At 34.6% G+C, this 21,149-nt stretch overlaps 1 protein-coding gene across 7 annotated transcripts in view; it reads right to left on the bottom strand.

The window, feature by feature from the left end:
* The window catches only part of SLC7A11 (solute carrier family 7 member 11), a 639,869-nt gene that overhangs the window by 290,897 nt on the left and 327,823 nt on the right, over nucleotides 1-21,149 (bottom strand). For 3 of the 7 annotated variants that reach the window (XM_086346707.1, XM_086346706.1, XM_086346712.1), the window contains exon 1: nucleotides 1,712-2,365. The exons of the other annotated variants lie outside the window; for them this stretch is intronic. In XM_086346707.1, the coding sequence (XP_086202833.1) occupies nucleotides 1,712-1,988 (277 nt within the window). In that variant the 5' untranslated portion in view covers nucleotides 1,989-2,365. Of the gene's footprint in view, nucleotides 1-1,711; nucleotides 2,366-21,149 lie in introns of those variants that run through there. 7 annotated transcript variants of the gene reach the window in all.

The raw sequence follows: 21,149 nt of genomic DNA, 5'->3' as shown, positions 1-21,149 counted from the left end.
GAAGCATATTCCCTGTGATTAGTAATCAAAGAATACCAACTCAAGTGTAAACTTAGCTAGTCCCATTAGCTTATTTTTAATCACTTGAGATGACATACTTACGCAGAAGCATATTTTCTTAGTACAAGTCAACACCACTTTAACTAGTTAATGCTCAGAGCCACCCATTTTATCATATCTGAATAGCCTTTTATAGTGTATAAAAATGGAACTACGTACTGGGAGCTGCATGCACACAGGACATAAAACCCAGGAAACTGGTTATGGTTTCTCCTATTAGACAATGATTTATTCTGAATGTACCAAGTGTTGGAGAAGATTAAAGGCTGAGGGCACACAAAATCATTTAAGAAGATCAATAATTAGGTTTCTTTTTGTCTATAAATGTGTATGCCACACCATATGAATACCATAAACCCTTTGTAAACACCTAAATATAATTCCTCTGTTGATATTTCTATACTAAGTTTTTATTTCAACAAGTTTTCTTTAAAATACTTTCTTCCTAACCATGAAAATTTGAGTTCTCTAGATAAATGCTCAAACCAATGCATGAAAACATTGCCAAGACCTTCAGAATAAACAGGCTGGTCCATGTAGGACCAAGAGTTATTAGTACTTGGTCCTAGAGAGTTAGGACAAAGAGTTAATACCTTTAAAGAGCAGTATCTTTTGGAATAAAAAAGCACTATTTGCCAGAGAAGAGCAAATATGTCTTAGACATTTTCCCCATAGTATAAATACAATTTAATTTTCTTGACCATTCACCAGTCTTTAACACCTTTACAGCTAACCCAAGAAGCATTCCAGTCATATGCACACCTCATGAGGGGACATTTATTACCTCTTTATTATTAATTATCACATCAATAAAAGAGATCTAGGTTTTGAAAAAAGTTAAAAATCACATTTTTCTACCAGTTCTGTTGAGACTAACTCTGCAGATAGGTGGACCAATGACCTGTGTCTCCAAAGATCAAGTGAACTGTAAACGAAGAAAACAGCTGGGCAAAAAGCAAACTAATACCCAATTCCAATTTTACAATTCATATTGCAAAAATTTATGGGTACTGGGGAGAGATGAAAAGTATAAAAAAATGTGAAATATGCTCACACCCTTGCAATAATCCGTTACAAAAGGAGCTGAATTATGTGCCATCACACTTCGATCCACATTCAAGGACTTTTGAAAGAAGACTAGGAACTGACAAGCACATGAAGTAAAAAAATTAAAAGGGAAAAGACTGCCATCCATTTGTTTTGCCAATAAAAAGTCAGTAAAACTTCTGCTGAGCACTCAGTTCTGTGTCTAAATAGGCCACACTGGGTTTCACTTCACAGGTGTTTCATTCAGCTTGCCAGCTGCCAAGACACCCCAAACATACCTTAACTGAGCACAAGTGCTGGGTACAGAAAGTTCACCTGTATTTTACTGGGTCATCAAAGTTAGCATCAACATTCAATGCCAAAGGGAAAAGTCAGAACATAGAGTGCCTTGGTCAGGAAAAGAGAGCATAGATTTAGGATGCAATTTCAGGGAACTCAGCATTCTGCCAACAGTGGACAGTGTGCTTAGATAGCTCGCATACCTCCCCTAAAATCAAAAAATCTGGGGTAGCCTTTGCCATTGTTTTGAAATCTCCCTCTGCTCTCCCAGACAGCACAGTGCTCAACCCCACAGACACACCCCCAGAGAAGCAGGAGCACTCACCAAACAGCGACAGGACCCCACAGACCGTCCAGACCACCAGGGACAAGCCCACGCTGCCTGTGTTCTGGAGCACGCCCTTAGGAGAGATGAAGATTCCTGCTCCGATGATGGTGCCAATGATGATGGAGATGCCTCTCAACAGAGTGATTTTCTTCTTCAGCACAACTTTCTCCTGCCCAGGTGGCTCCTTGCCGCCCAGGGCAGGCAGCCTCCCATTAACACTGCCCTGCAGGTAAGCCCCACTGGAGATGGTGGACACCACAGGCTTTCTGACCATGGTAGTGACCCGCAGGGGGGGAAAAGGAAATGGAAAAAAAAATTGTTTTTTAATTCCAAACTTTCAACTGTGGTGTCTCTTGGGTTGACTGACCGATCTGATCTCTCCTTTTTGCTTTCAGATTCGTTCTCAGTGATATTGTGCTGCCAGGTAAAAGATCTAAGGTGTATTTTCACCTTCCGCGATCTAATTACACCTCAGAAACACCTGTGTGGTCTTCCATGGTGTTCTGGCTCGTTCACCTCCCCGACTACCTCTGCTGCTGCGGCTGCTGCTGCCGCCCTATCACTACAGACCAGATCAGCTTCCTCATGGGCTGGTATTTAAGCGCCTGCCTGTCACACCAACTTACTCCAGCTAGATGATGATGCAAATTCTCCAGGTTTGCATCAGCCACATGAGAAAGCTCCAGCATTACTCAGCTCTTTTTTTTTTTTTTTTAACACGAGCAGCAAGTTGCTCAACTGACCAAAGCTTTCAAAGAACAAAGCACACACTTAAAAGGGATTTTAACCAATCCAGAAGTAGTAAATTCAGAACAGACCTTCCCAGAGATTTCAAGCAACTCCTAGTGAAAGCTCTTTACACGAGAAGAAAATTAAAAATGAAACAGGAAACGATCACTACGTTGTAAGAAGTTTTTTTTTTTTTTCTTTAATGTACATATGAAATAGTTTACACCAACCTTTTAATCACGGAGCATAATACAAAGCTGCACTGTTTATAAAAACAAAATTTAGTTTTCATAATGCTTCCTGCTTACTTAAATTTCTTTTTATTTGGGGTTTCCTAGCAACACAGTCAAATCTAATATTTACAGAGCTAGAAGGATTCTGTATAGCTGCTGTCACGCACAAACTGTGAGCTTTACTTAAAGATAAAAACTATTTCTTACTACCAATAATACACCAGTACTTAAAATTGCCACCTGAGTATGACTACTTCAAAAATTAGTGACTCCAGAAAATAGACATTTTTTGATTCTTATTAGTGCTAGGTGACCTCCTAAACTAAGTATTCATAAAAGATATACCCTTCATTTGCATGTTATTCCAACAAATTACCAAAAATATCTAATTTCAAAATTAGCATTTAAATGATATAAAAACATGCATATAACAAAACTTGAAAACAGATACATAGAATAAAATTGAGAAAGTATTCACATTATACAGGATTTTTGTCTAAAGTGTACAGACTATTGTTACATTATGATTATAAATTTTAAATATATTAGAAATATAAGCTAAAATTAAAATGTTTTGTTTGAAATAGTAAGAAAGGCAAACATGTTTAAACCCTATTAACTTTCTTAATCAAGTGTTCATAAAACAAATACCAAAAGAAATCTCAGCTACCACTTTTGGCTGTGGTCATAGGTGGCTGTGGGTTTTAGTGAGGAAATTAGTTATCATTACTCTGAATCTACATTTACAAACACTATTAAATATGTTTCTAAACATCTGAGCAAAAACAGCAGCAAACGTGCGTGTGAGAGGTGGCAATGGGGATGAGGAGGGAAGCCAGGATGACACAGGAAAGAGGCAGCCACTTAAAAGTGGAGATCAGACCATTTTCTGTTCTGTTGGCACCTAAGCAAATTACACCACATCAATGCAAGTAACTGAGGCTGCATCATTTCCCTCTTGTATAATCTACCTAAACCCAAGTACTTTGCTTTGAGTATACCAAGTTAGGGTTTTTATCAAGCCAAAATAAATACTTTTTCCCAGCTGCATGTTTTTCAAAAAAATGAAAATGGTTAGTTTTCCTCATTCAATCTTGTTGAAATGCCAAAGAAAGAAAGAAAAGGGGGAAAAAAAGAAGCTAAAGGAAAATTCTTCCTCTATTTCTCTTCCTCCTCCTACATGTCCTTCAATCACACAATTCTCTTGATTCATGTACATAATGAAGAGAGGAGAGGCCTTTGTTTTCCAAAAAGGGGAAACAGATTAGCTGTGAAGAAATATGAGTTAAAAGTAGCATGTTAGAATCTCAGGGAACAGTTTCCCATCTCTAACTAACATAGAGCCACAGTTTAATTTTAAATTTTGTGCTAAATGACAGAGCTAATAAATTGACAGTAAGGCTGCACTCAGACAGAAGTTAGATAAAGTCTAAAGGAGGAAAAATATTCTTTTAAGAATAAATAACACTCCCCCTCCAAACAAGGGGAAAAAATGTTGTTGAAGTTTGACTAATGGCCAAAAGGATTGGACTATCATATAAATAGAGTCACATTCCAAAACTCTGCAAAGCAGCAAATAGTTACCAAAGACACCAGTATATCTCATCCAATCACATGGAAATCTGCAGAAAATGTAGTTTACAGAGAAAATGTTGAGTTATTTTCAGGGTTACCTTAGAAATCAATAGTCCTAAACTTATAAATTAAAAAATTGTATGGTCTTAAAATATGTGTTACCATAAAAATCAGTTCTAAGCAAATGCATTTATAGTCTCCCCCTGCTTTAGGCCTTATTTTAAGCATTGGGAGATTATTCTAGTGTTATTCACAAATATTAACTTAGTGCCCAAAGAATAGCCACCACAGCAGGGTTACCTAAATGTCCAACAGAGGAATGGATAAAGAAGATACGGTGTATATATGGTGTATATATACACCGTATCTTCTTTATATAATATTCCATATATAAATATAATGGAATATTACTCAGCCATCAAAAAGAATGAAATACCGCATTGCTCCGATATGGATGGACCTAGAGAGTGTCAAACTGAATGAAGTAAGTCAGACAGAGAAGGAGAAAAATAGTATGGCATCTCTTATGTGTGGAATCTAAAAAGAAATGATACAAATGAACTAGTTACAAAACAGAAAGAGACACATAAATTTAGAGATTGAATTTATGGTTGCCAGAGGGGAAGGATCAAGGAAAGGGATAGTTAGGGAGTTTGAGATGGACATGTACACACTGCTATCTTTAAAATGGATAACCAACAAGGCCCTATCCAGGGCAGCCTGGATGTGAGGGCAGTTTGGGGGAGAATGGATACGTGTCTATGTATGGCTGAGTTCCTTCACTGTCCACATGAAACTATCACATATTGTTAAATGGCTATATCCCAATACAAAGTAAAAAGTTTAAAAAAAAAAGATCCAAATAGATAAAAGCACAGAATTAGGTATTGTGGGACAGAAAAGAAATGAACCTACAGAAACCTCAAACACTTTTACTATAATTTAAAGGAATTTTTCCATCTTCAAACTGCCTGGTAGAGCCATAAAAGTATTTATGCTCCCTGACTCCCTCCCAAGAAAATAATACAAAAGACAACCTATAGTCCCAGTGATATTTAATGCAACATTGTTTACAATCACAGATATTTTTAAAACAAACTAAATATCCAATTACTAGAAGTTACATGAACTATGAATTATAATACAGATCATTGAAGTTTACAAAGATTATGTGGAATAAAAAGCTATTAAATGAAAACAGAACAATTTTTGACACAGTAATTAAAACATTAAAATTATGTCTGCATAGAAGACAAGAACTAGAAGGTAAAATTCAGTTTGACTTGTCAGGGTGTTAGGGTGACTTGGCAGGGTGAAAAATCAGTTTGCCTTGTCAGGGTGTTAGGGTGACTGAATCCTTGTCATTTGGCTTCTTCTCTTTCATTTTCATTTCCATGAATGCTGTTCATGCAAAATTTTTAATTGCTTTTTTAAAAAAGAATCTAGCTATTGATGATCTATTTTATCTTAGATCCTATTTTACCCTCCATAAAATAGGGATAAAAATAATATTTAAAAAGATGTAATATATCATTGTAGCTCCCCTTTTCTGGTGATAACTTCTGTCCCATGATTATTAATATGGGCATATAATGAATACCCTGGCCAAAGATAATCATCTCCCCACCTGCAGGGTATAGGAGGAATGTGGCCTGAGCCAGGATATTTCTAAACCGATTAGGTTTATTTTTTCTCATCTGTTGGAAGTTGTAAAGATATGACCCCAGAACAACTGGTGGCCCTGTCCCCTGCCATGTTGAGGAAACCCTCATGAAATAAGAGAGTAAGCATAGAAGTGGGATACTTAGAAAGTCCCAGTACCATCAAGCCCTCTTTTACTTCCTAAGTAACCCAGATGGGCTGTGGATCCCGAAAATCTTCCTTTAATTCTATAAAGCTATCATTAAAATGTGATTTAAAGTTCTTTGATAGTATCTACTAAAGTTAAACATATAGATACCTTTTGACCAACAAATCCCACTCTTATGAATTTGCCTCCCCAATAACAAGGCAGGACATTCATGTACCAAAATACATGGATGAGAATATTCATAGCAGCTTTACTTACAGTAGCCAGTACTGAAAATAATGCATATATATATATAAACAGTAGAATGGACAGATGCATCACTATATTTGTTCTGTGAAATATTACAAGATAATGAAAAAGAATGGACAATATAACAATGTACAGCAATATTGATAGCTATTACATAGTGTTAGAAGACAGATGCAAAACATACATACTGTATGACTTAATTTACATAAAATTTAAAAACAGTAACTTCTATTGTGTGAAAACTCTGATAGCTATCTTTGGGGGATAAGTGGATTTAAGTGATTGGGGGAAGGGGGCACAGAGGCAGTTCTAGGATCCTGTGTGCAACTTAACAACCTGGTAAATACCTATGTCTTTTAACTGGGTTGCATACTTATATTTAATACTTTTCTGTATGCATGTTAAAATTCATTTTTTTAAAAACAGGTATTTTATTGGAAATTCATGGCATTCTCTCAAAAATAGATCGAGCAGACAAATAAGCACACCATAGAAAATCTGCAGATTATGATTAACAAATTTAAGATGGTCATTCTATAGAGAACTTCCTATTCACCAAATAAACAAAACACAGATTATTTTAGAGCATATAGAAAGCATTATCCAAAATGCCATGTCTAAGACACAACTGAAACCCAATAAAGTTTCAAAAAATTACACACAAGCTACACACTCTTACCATTATGCAATAAAATTAGAAAGCCTTGTCCCTGCCTGGAGAATCCCAGGGACAGGGGAGCCTGGTGGGCTGCCGTCTATGGGTCGCACAGAGTCGGATACGACTGAAGCGACTTAGCAGCAGCAGCAGCATAAAATGTAAGACAATAAATCTTGCATGTCTGTAAGTTAAAAATCATACCATCAACTTGTTTTTAGGTTAAAGAATGATTGTGAGAATAAATATTCAGAAAATAATTAAAATTGTATAATAATAAAAAGTATATGTTTGAATTTGTGAGACTCCGTGAAAAGTTACTTAAAGGAAAACTGAAAGCTATAAATTACATTAATAAGAATATAAGGAAATTTTAGAGCAAAGTAGTTACATGTTTAACACAAAATTTGAGATAACTAAAAAATTCAGGAGTAAGAAAAGTAAGAATAAAAGCACAATAGAAAACATTTCTAATAGCAAACTGTAATTTTTGCCAAGATTAATATATAAGAGTTTGACACATTGAACAAAAACTTAGGAAATTAATTAAATGTAAAATAAAAATAGAGAAAATATCTTAGCAAGATGAAGAAAGTTTTTCAGTAACAAAGAAATATAATGAAAAGAACTATGTGCCAGTAATATAAAAATCTGTGGTAAATGGACATCTTTTTGGAAAACAGATAGATACTGAAATGGCAGTTAAAAAAAAAAGAGAGAAAAATTAAACAAACAGAAAAATCGAATTACCATTTAAGGTGAAAATCAAGGATATCCTTAATGCAAAAAAAAAGAAAAAACTAGGCTTCATTTGCTTTACAGAGATGCGTGCATGTTTATTCCGTCAGTTATTTCAGACTCTTTGCAACCCCATGGACTGTAGCCCACCAGACTCCTCTGTCCATGGGATTCTCCAGGCAACAATACTGGAGTGGTTGCCATTTCTTCCTCTAGGGAATCTTCCAGATCCAGGGATTGAAACTGTGTCTCCTGCGTTGGCAGGTGGATTCTTTATCACTGAGCCTGGAATCACAGGAATCTGTGATTTACGGAGGAGGCATACCAAATTTTTATGAACTAAAAAAGTTTTTTTAGTTCTTATTTATTGTATAACTTATTTATGAATTAAGTAAGTTATTCAAGAGAATGAAAAAAAAGAGTAACTATCCAACTCATTTTTCTGAGTCTAGTGTAGTAATCAGCAAACTTCTGTAACAAGCCAGGTAGTAAATATTTGGGCTTTAAGGCCACACATATTCTTTGTCCAGTATTCTTCATGTGTGCATGCATTTGTGTTTTCCAACACCTTACATGTATACCTGTGGTGGATGCATTTTGATATTTGGCAAAACTAATACAATTATGTAAAGTTTAAAAATAAAATAAAATTTAAAAAAAAAGAAAAAAAATAAAAATGTAAAAATTATTCTTTGCTTTTGTGCAGTTTACCAACCCTTGGTCTAGTAGTACTTTGATTGCAAATAGGATAAAGTAATGCAAAGTCACTGAGCTAACTATGTCAGATGATTCTGTAAATAATGTTTTATTGAAGCATTGGCATGCCCACTTATTTGTATATGGTATTTGGCTGCTTGGACAGTATCACAGCAGAGGTGAATAACTGCAACAGAAACTGAGTAATTCACAAAGTGGAAAATGTTTACCATCCTACTCTTTACAGAAAGTTTGATGATGCTGGCCTAAGCTATCATAAAGGCCTAAGGGAACATACAAAAAGTTTGACGACCTTGGCCTAAGGGAACTGCTAACCCATTTCTTCTTTGATTTTCTCCTACTAATAACTCTTCTTGCACATTCATTGATTGCTAGTCCTATAATATAGATATGCTTCAGACTTAGGGCATTTGCAAATGCTGTTCCCTCTGCCTGAAATTCTATTCCCTTAATATTTACAGGTCTCATTCTCACCTCCTATACAAACTTTTATCACAAATAATCATTTTAATTCAATTAGTTTTATTCATTTTCTCTGTACCTCATTAGATTGTGAGCTCCCTCATCTTGGACTGAATTTTTATTTCTGTATCTTGAATGCCTACCCTATAATGTATTATAGACTAGTAAGTATTGGATATATATTTGACAATTATTAAATCCCTGAAATATAAACAATATTATTCTATAGCTCTATAGGGAAAGAAAAAGGAGTGGATTGAGAGAAGAAAGGACTAGCCAAAAAGTCACATCATTATCTTTCATAGCAAAAAGTTGATATATAACATACAAAGCAATAATAACTGCATTATAAATATAAATAATATTATAATTTACATTCTATATTTATATTATATATAAATGTATAATGTATATGTTGTTATATAATCTATATTACTTGTATATAAGTATAAAATTTTATATTTTACAATTATAATGAAAACAAAAATAACTGTATTATGACAGGATAGGCATATTATTTAGATATATAGACACAAATCAGGCTCTGGGGCATGTGTTGTGTTTGGGGAGCAAGAAAAAGGGTAGGGGAAGAATGAAAAGAGGTATTAAAAAATAGGGACATCTGTTCCTGTTAAAAACTTTGTAGAATAACTTGAATTTTCAAACTATCTTATTTTTGACTAAAATAAAACAAAAAAAATAAATAAAATCACTGACTCAATGCACATGAGTTTGAACAAGCTCCAGGAGATGGCGAAGGACAGGGAAGCCTGGCATGCTGCAGCCTATGGGGTTGCACAGAGTCAAACACAACTGAAAGACTGAACAACAACAATAGCTAAATTCAGATAAAATAGCATAAAAATAGGAAGTGATCAAAATTTCTAATAGCTTTTTATTTGAGCATTAGGAAGGTAGATATATTAATCAATTTAGATTATATAGTCATGTATTCATATGAATTATTTAAAAGTAATTATAAAAGGGGAAGGAAAGAAGAAACAAATGCAGGAAGGATAAAAAGAGAAAAAAGAAGTGATCCATGACTCCCAAATCAAAAGAAAAGAGCAAAACCTCAATTATCCCAAACTATAATTAGGAAAAAAGGGGTGAAAGGGCAAAGTATGGGCAAGCTAAATAAAATGAACAAAATTAGATTATAAAAATATATCAAAATATATGAGTAATATCAATAAATTTAAAAGGATTAAAAGCATATGTTAAAAGACAATGATTTAGACTGAATTATAAAGAATGAAGATACAGTTAGGTTCTATTTACAAAGAGCATATGAAATTAAAGCAAAATAACTTGAAGATAAAGAATTATTATGGATGAAGTCATTGTGAAAATTAAGACATTTATGTACCTAAAATATAGACACAAAATAAGTGAAGCAATTATGATCGAATTACAAGGAAAATTTCATACACAACTGTTCTTGGTAATATCAACACTATTAATATTTGTTGAATCAATAAAAAAGAGTTTTATCAATTGTAGGCAATTACTGATGTTCTACCAAATTTCCTTATATCACAATTTTTGTTTCTGTGTACCCATTTCCTGACTTGTTATTCTGGTTTATAAAGGCATAGCTGTGACTGTCCTCAGAGGACTGCCTGTAGACTATTGGAGTCATTTCCTAGGTTCATAGAAAGAAAAGTACCTCGAAGTCTACATCCCTTAAGAGATATCAGTCAATGACCCACTGATCTGATTATATGAAAGTCCAAAATCCTTGCCTTGAGTTGAGAAATTTTCTAAGGTATAATTCTTAATTATAGAGTTCTTCCTGAAGAATCAAACTGAAACTACCTGAAAAGTTGTATAACAAAAGTTGCATATTCACTATCTTATTTCTCCTCCTTGCTCTGCTTTCTGTATTCCTTTACTAGTTTTCATGAAAAAATTTCTTTATCAATCGCTTACATATGATCCTTCATCTCACAATCTTTTTCTATAGAATCTGAACTAAGATGATTGATATATTGAAAGTAGTCCAGAATGTAAATTCTAAAAAAAAAACGTGCTAGGGTTGTTTACTCACTCATCTGTCAAATGGCAGTGAGGACCCCATCACTAATGGCAATTAGAGCATGTATAGCCCATTTCAGGCTTTTATATTGCAATTACTAAGACTCTTGCCTAAGGTAAAATGGGGGGGAAAAAAACCTACCATTGGAAAGGAATGCATTGCCCCGTGCAAGCTCTTTGGTATTTGAGAACATGAGAAACATTCCTCAATATCAAAACTAAGTAAAAAAAAATAATATTTTGTTACCATTATTTAATATTATCTATGAGGTACTATCACAGCATTTAGACAAGAAAAATAAATATTTAAAATAAAAAAGAGAGGACAAAAATTCCATTTTATGATAAATTACCTGGGAAAAACAAAACATTCAGCAATAATAATAAAAATTCCTATAAGGGTCAAAGAATTTATAAAGTAATTAATAAAAACAAATAAATATAAAAATATATTTATAGATTATAAATATTTACATAGGCAAAAAGTTAAATGAAAACAATGAAACCAGTTATGTCATTTATAATAACAATGACAAATTTAAAATTAAACAGTGAACTTAAAAGAGATTTGTAAACTTGTATTTTTAAAAGAATCAGCTTCACCAAATAGAAGAGTATGTCATATTCGTGGGTAGGAAGACTAATATCATACAGCTGTCAACTTCTTAGTTGATACACAGGACATGATCTAGATGAAAATTCTGAGTTAATTTTGTTTTTAACTAGAAAATAGATTCTGCACTTACAGAAGAATATTATTTCTTAATTATGAAAAATAAGAGCATTAAGGGAATACTAGGTAATCAAAATATACTACAGCTATTCATTAGTTCGGAGAAGGCAATGGCACCCCACTCCAGTACTCTTGTCTGGAAAATCCCATGGACAGAGGAGCCTGGTAGGCTGCAGTCCATGGGGTCGCTAAGAGTCGGACGCGACTGAGCGACTTCACTTTCACTTTGCACTTTCATGCATTGGAGAAGGAAATGGCAACCCACTCCAGTGTTCTTGCCTGGAGAATCCCAGGGACGGGGGAGCCTGGTGGGCTTCCGTCTATGGGGTCGCACAGAGTCGGACACGACTGAAGCGACTTAGCAGCAGCAGCAGCAGCAGCATTCATTAGTTAAAATGTATGGCACCAGTACATTAAAAATTGAGTAATAGAAGAAAAGACAGAGCCTAGTATTGATCCAAATACATTCAGAACTTTATGATAAAAGTATCATCTCAAACTACAGAGGAAAATACAGACTATTCAATAATGACATGGACAAAGCTGGATAATCATTTAGAAAAACAAAGTTGGGTCAGTTCTAAACACCAGAGAAACAAAACCCTAGCAGGTCAAAGGTATACATGGAAAAATAAAATCCTAAAAGTCCTATAATAAAACATGGCAGAATTCTTCAGAATCGAAGAATGAAGGAGGTTTAGTGAACTGCTAAAAACTCCAGAAGTCATAAAAATGATAATATTAAGAGGATATGAAATTTAAAATCCATGTAGCAATTAAGAAAAAACCAAATGAAAAAAATAAAATAGGAATGATATTTTAATATCACAGTCAAAGATCTAACCTTTTAAAATAGTTTTATACAAGTAAATAAGAAAAACCCTGGGTGTTCATTGGAAGGACTGATGTTGAAGCTGAAAATCCAATACCTTGGCCGCCTCATGTGTCAGGCATTACTGCGTTAGGCATTACTGACACTCATGTGAAGAGCTGACTCATTGGAAAAGACCGTGATGCTGGGAGGGATTAGGGGCAGGAGGAGAAGGGGACAACAGAGGATGAGATGGGTGGATGGCATCATCGACCCGATGGACATGAGTTTGGGTAAACTCCAGGAGTTGGTGATGGACAGGGAGGCCTGGCATGCTGCAATTCATGGAGTCGCAAAGAGTTGGACACAACTGAGTGACTGAACTGAACTGAACTAAGGAAAAAGACAATCCAACAGAAAATGAGCAAAATATATGAATAAACCCTTCATAGAAAAGGAAATACCAAAGGCATTCATATAAACAAATAATCAACCTAACTCATATTGAAATAAACACAATTCCATAAATCAAGGATGTATTCAAAAATGACAGAACTGGTCAAAAAAGACACTTTCTTGAAGCAGCTCCTATGGTACAAATTTGGGATAATCTGAGTATCAGAAAAGAAAATGAATACAAGAGATTATAACATACTTTTGTAATAGCAAATACGGTGTACTTAGGAAAGAGTGAGAGAGAAGGAAAAGGAGAAAAGAAGAAAAGTTTTCTAAAGACTCATTGCTAATATATGTAAAAGGAGGAAAAGAATTAGAAAATCAATATTCTTGCAATTCAATGCAATAATTGATTCAGATGAGGATTAATACTGAATATCAAAATCAGTGGATAAAATGTGTCATAAAAGAAAATATTCACATAATCTTGAGTTCTCTCTCCAGAGATCTGTTACCACCTTAAGTAATCAAAGTAAATATCATCAATAAAGACAATTGATGTAAACAATATTGATAAAACTCAATATCATTTGTGTAAAATCTTGCAGAAAAGGTCAGTTTTCATTCCAATCCCAAATAAAGGCAATGGCAAAGAATGTTCAATACCACACAACTGCACTCATCTCACACGCTAGCAAAGTAATGCTCAAAATTCTCCAAGCTAGGCTTCAACAGTATGTGAACCAAGAACTTCCAGATGTTCTAGATGGATTTAGAAAATGCAGAGGAACCAGAGATCAAATTATCAACATCCATTGGATCATTGAGAAAGCAAGAGAATTCCAGAAAAATATCTACTTCTGCTTCATTGACCATGCTACAGACTTTGACTGTGTGGATCACAATGAACTGTAGAAAATTCTTAAAAAGTAATGGGAATAGCAAACCACCTTACCTGCCTCCTAAGAAATCTGTATGCAGGTCAAGAAGCAACAGTTAGAACTGGACATGGAACAACAGACTGGTTCCAAATTTGGAAAGGAGTACATCAATGCTATATATTGTCACCTTGCTTATTTAACTTATATGGAGAGTACTTCATGCAAAATGCCAGTCTGGATAAAGCAACAAGCTGGAATCAAGATTGCAGGGAGAAGTATCAATAACCTCAGATATGCAGATGACATGACCCTCATGGCAGAAAGCGAAGAACTAGAGAGCCTCTTGGTGAAAGTGAAAGAGGAGAGTGAAAAAGCTGGCTTAAACCTCAACATTCAAAAAACGAATATCATGGCATCTGGTCCCATCACTTCATAGCAAATAGATGCAGAAACAATGGAAACAATGACAGATTTTACTTTCTTGGGCTCCAAAATCACAGAAGATGATGACTGTAGCCATGAAACTAAAAGACGCTTGCTCCTTGGAAGGAAAGCTATGATCAACCTAGAGTGCATATTAAAAAGCAGACATTACTTTGCTGACAAAGGTCCATCTAGTCAAAGCTATGGTTTATCCAGTAGTCATGTATGGATGTAAGAGTTGGACTATAAAGAAAGCTTAGTGCTGAAGAACTGATGCTTTTGAACTATGGTGTTGGAGTAGACTCTTGAGAGTCCTTTGTACTGCAAGGAGATCCAACCAGTCCATCCTAAAGGAAATCAGTCCTGAATATTCATTGGAAGGACTGAAGGTGAAACTCCAATTCTTTGGCCACCTGATGTGAAGAACAGACTCATTGGAAAAGACCCTGATGCTGAGAAAGATTGAAGGCAGGAGGAATAGAGGATGAGATGGTTGGATGGCATCACTGACTCTATGGACATGAGTTTGAGCAAGCTCTGGGAGTTGGTGATGGACAGGGAAGCCTGGCATGCTGCAGTCCATGGGGTCACAAAGAGTTGGACATGACTGAGTGACTGAACTGAACTGAGTGATAAAGAAACAATCAGAAAAATGCACAGTAGGAGAAAGTCTATTTAACAATTAAAATTTCAAAAACTCAGTGTAATAAACAAGGGAGTAGGGGGTGTATTACTATATTGCAGTGCATGCGTGGTAGTCATATCTGACTCTTAGCAACCCTATGAACTGTAGCCCACCAGGCTCCTCAGTCCATGGGATTCTCCCATGGACTAGAATACTAGAGTGGGTTGCCATGCACTCCTCCAGGGGATCTTCTTAAGCCAGGGATCGAACCTGCATCTTTTATTTCTCTTACATCGGCAGGCAGGTTCTTTACCACCAGTGTCACCTGGGAAGCCCATTCTATGTTAGAGGAAACTAAAGAGACATAATGCAATTTATAAAACTTAATTGGAACGCAGATTTAAAAAAAAAAAAGAATATAAAAGATTTATTTGGGAAATCTGGGGATATTTAAATACAAGTTGTGTTTTTTGGATAATATAGGAAACTTTTGATAATTTCCTTAAGCCTAATAAAACAATTGTGATGCATAGAAAAATATTCTTCAGCAATAGGTATGAAATATATGTCATGATGCATGCAAATTTCCAAATTGTTCACCAAAATATTTATAAAGAGAGATAAATTAAGTCAGTAAAATATTATCATATCATAGTCTGTAGTTATAAAGTTTCAAAACATCAATGCCCATCAAAATTGAAATGGTTTAATAATTATCCAAATATGCTCTTTAAAAAACTTTAAATATATGCCAATATAGATAGATTTATAAAATATAATATATATGATGTGATATATATGGAATATAATGTGAAATATATGAAGGACAATAATTACAGATATAAATGTCACTGCATAAGATCTCTGCAAGATAATTGAGCAGATGGGGTTAGAATAGGAGGGAAATTCTCACTATATACATTTTTTAGTGCTATTTGATACTACTGTGAATTAACATTTTAATAACCACAACAAAAATTATAACAATGGAGAAAGTTCCAAAAAACATAGACGAAAGAGGGTAATTAGGTAATAATAAAAGTGGAAATAAATAAAATAAGAAACAACAAAAGCAACATAGGTTTCTATGAAAAGCTATCAAGTTAAGCATACTTTTGGCAAGATGGATCGAAGTAAAAAGACTTGGCAGATGTTGATCCTTGTAAAAGAAAAATAGGGCTCATATGTACCAACAAAATACAGGTTTAGAACTATGCTAAAGTAGTACAAATTCAAAACAACTTTTTCAAAAATTATATTAAATGAGCCATCTTTAAAATATATATATATTACCACAATGATTCAAGGGTAAACAGAAATTTCAAATTCTTCAATAGCAATTAATCAGCAGTTTAAAAATCATGCATAACAAATGCACAAAAAGCATACAGGTATCTATGTAGGAAAGATCCATAAACAATCTAAGAATGCATAATTCATGTCTTAAGCAAACTGTCACCCAAAGTAATAAAAGAGAAAAAACTCCAAATCTTTAATTATATTCTTAATGTATTATACTTACATATTTATTAAATAATAATTCATAGTGATCATCAGGCTATCTCAGTAATATAAAGTAATTACCCTGTTTTATTTTTCCATCATAACAATTTATTTTTCATCACTGGTGAGATAGAAATAGAATATTTCCCAAGACCTAGTACCTAGCATGAAGTATTCCCTCAATAACATATGTAGAATTATAAAAATACCCCCAAAATTAAGTATTTATAAATTTATCACATTAAGTTGACACAAAAGTTACCATAAACATAGAGATAGGCCTTATCTGAAAAATAATATTTATTATTTCAATAAGAGAAACACAAAGTTTAGAATATCTATTTGCAAATCTATGAGAAAAGGTAAACAAGCCAAGACAGAAAGGGCTTAATCAAATATTTCAGATAAGAAAACCCAATTGGGAGAAAACATAAGAATGTGTACCTCATTAGGTACACAACCACTTTATTGAAAAGTGCTAGTAATAAATGTTACTGGAGGCCAGCACCACTTTGGGAAATCAAATGAGGTTTATGTACCAAAAGCACAGAGAAGGCAGCAAGTGCACTCAAGTCTATACCTCAGAGTTGTTAACTACATTCTGTGGCATAGACAGAGGTTCAAGTTCACCAGCTATCAGTTCAGTTCAGTTGCTCAGTTGTGTCTGACTCTTTGCAGCCACATAGACTGCAGCATGCCAGGCTTCCCAGTCCATCACCAACTCCCAGAGCCTGCTCAAACTCATGTCCATAGAGTCGGTGATGCCATCCAACCATCTCATCCTCTGTCGTCCCCTTTTCCTCCTGCCTTCAATCTTTCCCTCCATCAGGGTCTTTTTCAATGAGTCCATTCTTTACATCAGGTGACCAAAGTATTGGAGCTTCATCTTCAGCATCAGTCCTTCCAAGGAATATTCAGGACTGATTTCCTTTAAGATGGGCAGATTTGATCACCTTGTGGTCCAAGGGACTCTCAAGAGTCTTCTCCAACACCATAGTTCAAAGGCATCAATTCTTCGGTGCTCAGCTTTCTTTATGGTCCAACTCTCCCATCTATACATAACTACTGAGAAAAATGTAGTTTTGACTAGACGGAACTTTGTTGGCAAAGTGATGTCTCTGCTTTTTAATATGCTGCCTAGGTTTGTCATAGCTTTTCTTCCAAGGAGCAAGAGTCTTTTATTTTCATGGCTGCAGTCACCATCTGCAGCGATTTTGGAGCCCAGGAAAATAAAATCTGTCATTGTTTCCATTGTTTCCCCACCTGTTTGCCATGAAGTGATGGGACTTCACCATCTATGGACCATTCACCAGCTATCGACCATGACATACGAATGAGATGAGTGAGTTCCCCCTGGCTTTCTGTTAGCATGACAACTACTCTCCAGATCTGGCCTGATGTAATAATCCTGGGGCAATTCTGCATGTAAACTAATCTGAGTAAGTGCCTGGACCGCCTCCCCAGGGCCAGGTCTAACTTATCCATTTAAGGAGTGTACAACCCACTATTTGATAACTTTCTGTATGTCTTACTCGTAGACATCTTAGCCAGCCTCATAAGCCTCCCTGGGGTCAGTATAGTCTCATCTAAGACAGAATTAAAAGAAAAAACACACTCTTCTCAAATACACGTGGAACAGGTACCACGGTTGACATACACTAAAACCACAATACATATTTCACACCTTTTCTGAGAAAATGTATACACATTATGTTTTCTGACCATAACACAATTAAGTTAGAAGTTGAAAATAAGAAAATGAAAATACACATTAAACAGAAACTTTGATCAAAAAATAAATGGTAAGAAATTTAAAAATTCTTAGAGATGAATAAAAATAAAAGCATTATGTATCTAAATTTGTGAAGAATAGTTTAAGGCCTTTCTAGGAGGGGAATGTATAGCCTTAACTATTCACTTTAGAAGAGAAGAATGAATAAAAACTAAAGAGTAAATGTCCAAAATAAGAAATTAGAATCAAACAATAAGCCCAAAGAAAGTTAAAAAAAGAAAATAATTTTAAAAATGAAATAAAAGAGGAAGATGAATAAAGAGGTCAATAAACTCTAAGTTGGATATTTGAAAGATGACAAAAGCAATCCTCTGGTAATACAGATGGATGAAAGAGATGCAGAATGCACACAAAACTTTATGAATGATAAAGGAAACATAATCCTGATGATGTAATTGAAATTTAAAAAGATAGCAAGCAAATATCATCAGCAATTTTATTTAGATTTAATTGAAAACATAAAAAACTTCTTAATAGAAAATTCAGCTAACATAGCTAATCTGTGAAGACACGGAACACCTGAATTGCAATATAACTACTAAAGAAATTGAAGAGTTGTAGAATGTTAACAGTAACACAGATGGTTTCACAGATGAATCTTACCAAAACTTCTAAAAAGTAGTACAGTTGGAAATTACTTACCCTAAAACCCACCAATTCTACTCAGCAATTTAACTAAGAGAAAGATTTACACATCCACAAGAACAACCAGAAAGCAAAAAATTACAAACAACCCAAATTCCCTTCTACCGCAGAATTATTATGTTTTTTCCACACGATGGAGTGTGAAAATTAAGAAACGATACACTGCATGCAACAACATGGCTGAATCTTGCATAATGTGAACTAAAATAAAGTCCCAAAACCACTCAATGGGAAACTCTTTTCATGAAGTTTAAAAGCAAGCAAAAGCAAATACACACACAAACAATTCCTAAGTGGCAAGGAAATGATAAACATTTTAAAATTCAGGGTTATGGGATCTATATGAGAGTTCATATGCATTCATGACATTATTTATAAACAAAGAGACAGGTAAATAAAAATATGGCTATGCATGGACTAGTAATGGTTTTGCATCTTGAACCTAGGGATATTATGAATGTAACACTTGCGATCCTAAAGGAAATAAAAGTAGTAATTGTACCTTCCAGTCTCCTGGTAACAAATCTTAACCAGCTGTTTTACAACAGGAAATGAAAGAAAAATTAACATTTCACCCCTCTCAGCTTGACAAATATGAAGATGGATAGCACCAACATTTGGTGAGGATATGGGGAAAAATAAAAATATTGATCTGAGAATGTAAATTTATGCAACAATTTTAGAGAGCAATTTAGAAATATCTAGAGAAGGTAAAGTTGCACTTGCCATATGAGTTATAAATTTCACTTCCAGAAATCTACCTTAAGGAAATTCCCACTCAAGTGCTTAAAGGAGACAAGCACAGGATCTCACATTGCAACATGTTTATAATGGCAAAAAATGTGGAAACCTCTTAACCATTTGTCATAGAGGAGTAGATAAACTGTTTATTTCCTATAAAATGTGATACACTTGGTAAAATGCATGAACCAAATTTGCATGTATTAACATCTCAAAAACATAAGATTAACTGAAAAAAAGCAAGTTCCATCAGGATACACACAGCATGATTCCATTTATATAAAGCTTAAAAGTACAAAATACAATTCTGCATAGCATAGCATTTATGAATCCATTCTATATGTAGTGAAAGAACAAAAAACATAGGGAGTTAACGAACTCCAGAAGAGTGGCTACTTTTGAAGAGAAAAGAGAGGGGAAGAGTTACAGGAATGAGGCTCTGCTGGGATTGTTAATGTTTTATTTCTTTCAAATAAAACAAAATGTGAGCTCCAGAAAACATGGCAAAACAACCTCTGTTAAGTTCAAATTGTGCACGCTGTGTTTGTTATATTATTTTCCAAGTTTTCCGTGTGTTTAAATGATTTCATCAATAAAATGTAATGGAATCATATGACAAAAATCTGACATTTCAAAGTTCATGTAAAATCCCAGTAAGCACCATCATCTCCAGGAATAATTCACAACACACACCAGTAAGGGAATCACTGGAATCTTTAGTATGGTAGGATGTGTCTAGTCTTGCTTGTAATTATTTTACTTAACTAAGTCTAAATTGTGACTCAAAAGAGATCTGGGGAAGAATACTTATCCTCCTATTAACATACATTTTTTATCAGTCATCAGGGAATGTCTGAAAGCCCTCTTTTGTAACAGATGGTTGAGGCTATATTAAACCTAAACAAACTAAAATCATTCATAAATGAGCAATTTCAAAACACCTAGAGTAATTAAGATCTTCAGCTTTCTGCACTGTGGTTTTTTTGGAAAATCTGTGAACTCCAGAGAAAATACTCAGAAACAACAAAGGATATAAATTATAAGTATAAATGTAGATATAAATATGTGCAATTTAAATATCATGATTCTTATGATATTTCCATTTCAGAAACTCAAGTTATAAACGAATCACATTCTTTGATTTCAATCATGATATTGAGTCATCACAATATAGGTATAGTCAAGTCTCAACTTGGATTTCCACTCTTTGTTCTTTTAAGAAGCAGGAAATCTTATAATCCCTGAAAAGGATACACCCTTTACTGCTACTGACAGCATAACTACAATCTAATTAATGTCAGTGTTCAGTAGATTCATTGTTAGAGGCCCTGTACTTCATATCAGGAATAAGCTTATTAAAGAAATTTTCCAAATAGTAGTAACAAATTAAATCATTGCTGTATGGAAGGGAGGGTGAAATCCTTTTCTCTCAGTTCAGTTGCTAAGTCATGTCTGACTCTTTGTGACCTCATGGGCTGCAGCATGCCAGGCTTCCCTGTCCATCACCAACTCCTGGACCTTACTCAAACTCATCTCCATAGAGTCGGTGATGCCATCCAATCATCTCATCCTCGGTCATCCCCTTCTCCTCCTGCCTTCAATCTTCCTCAGCATCAGGGTCTTTTCTGATGAGTCATTTCTTCACATTAGGTGGCCAAAGTATTGGAGTTCATCTTCAGC

This window comes from Bos grunniens, chromosome 17 (assembly GCF_055505025.1).
Source record: "Bos grunniens cultivar Pamir isolate PY7600 chromosome 17, Bosgru_T2T1.0, whole genome shotgun sequence".
Taxonomy (NCBI): domain Eukaryota; kingdom Metazoa; phylum Chordata; class Mammalia; order Artiodactyla; family Bovidae; genus Bos; species Bos grunniens.
This window is presented reverse-complemented; position numbering and strand designations above follow the sequence as displayed.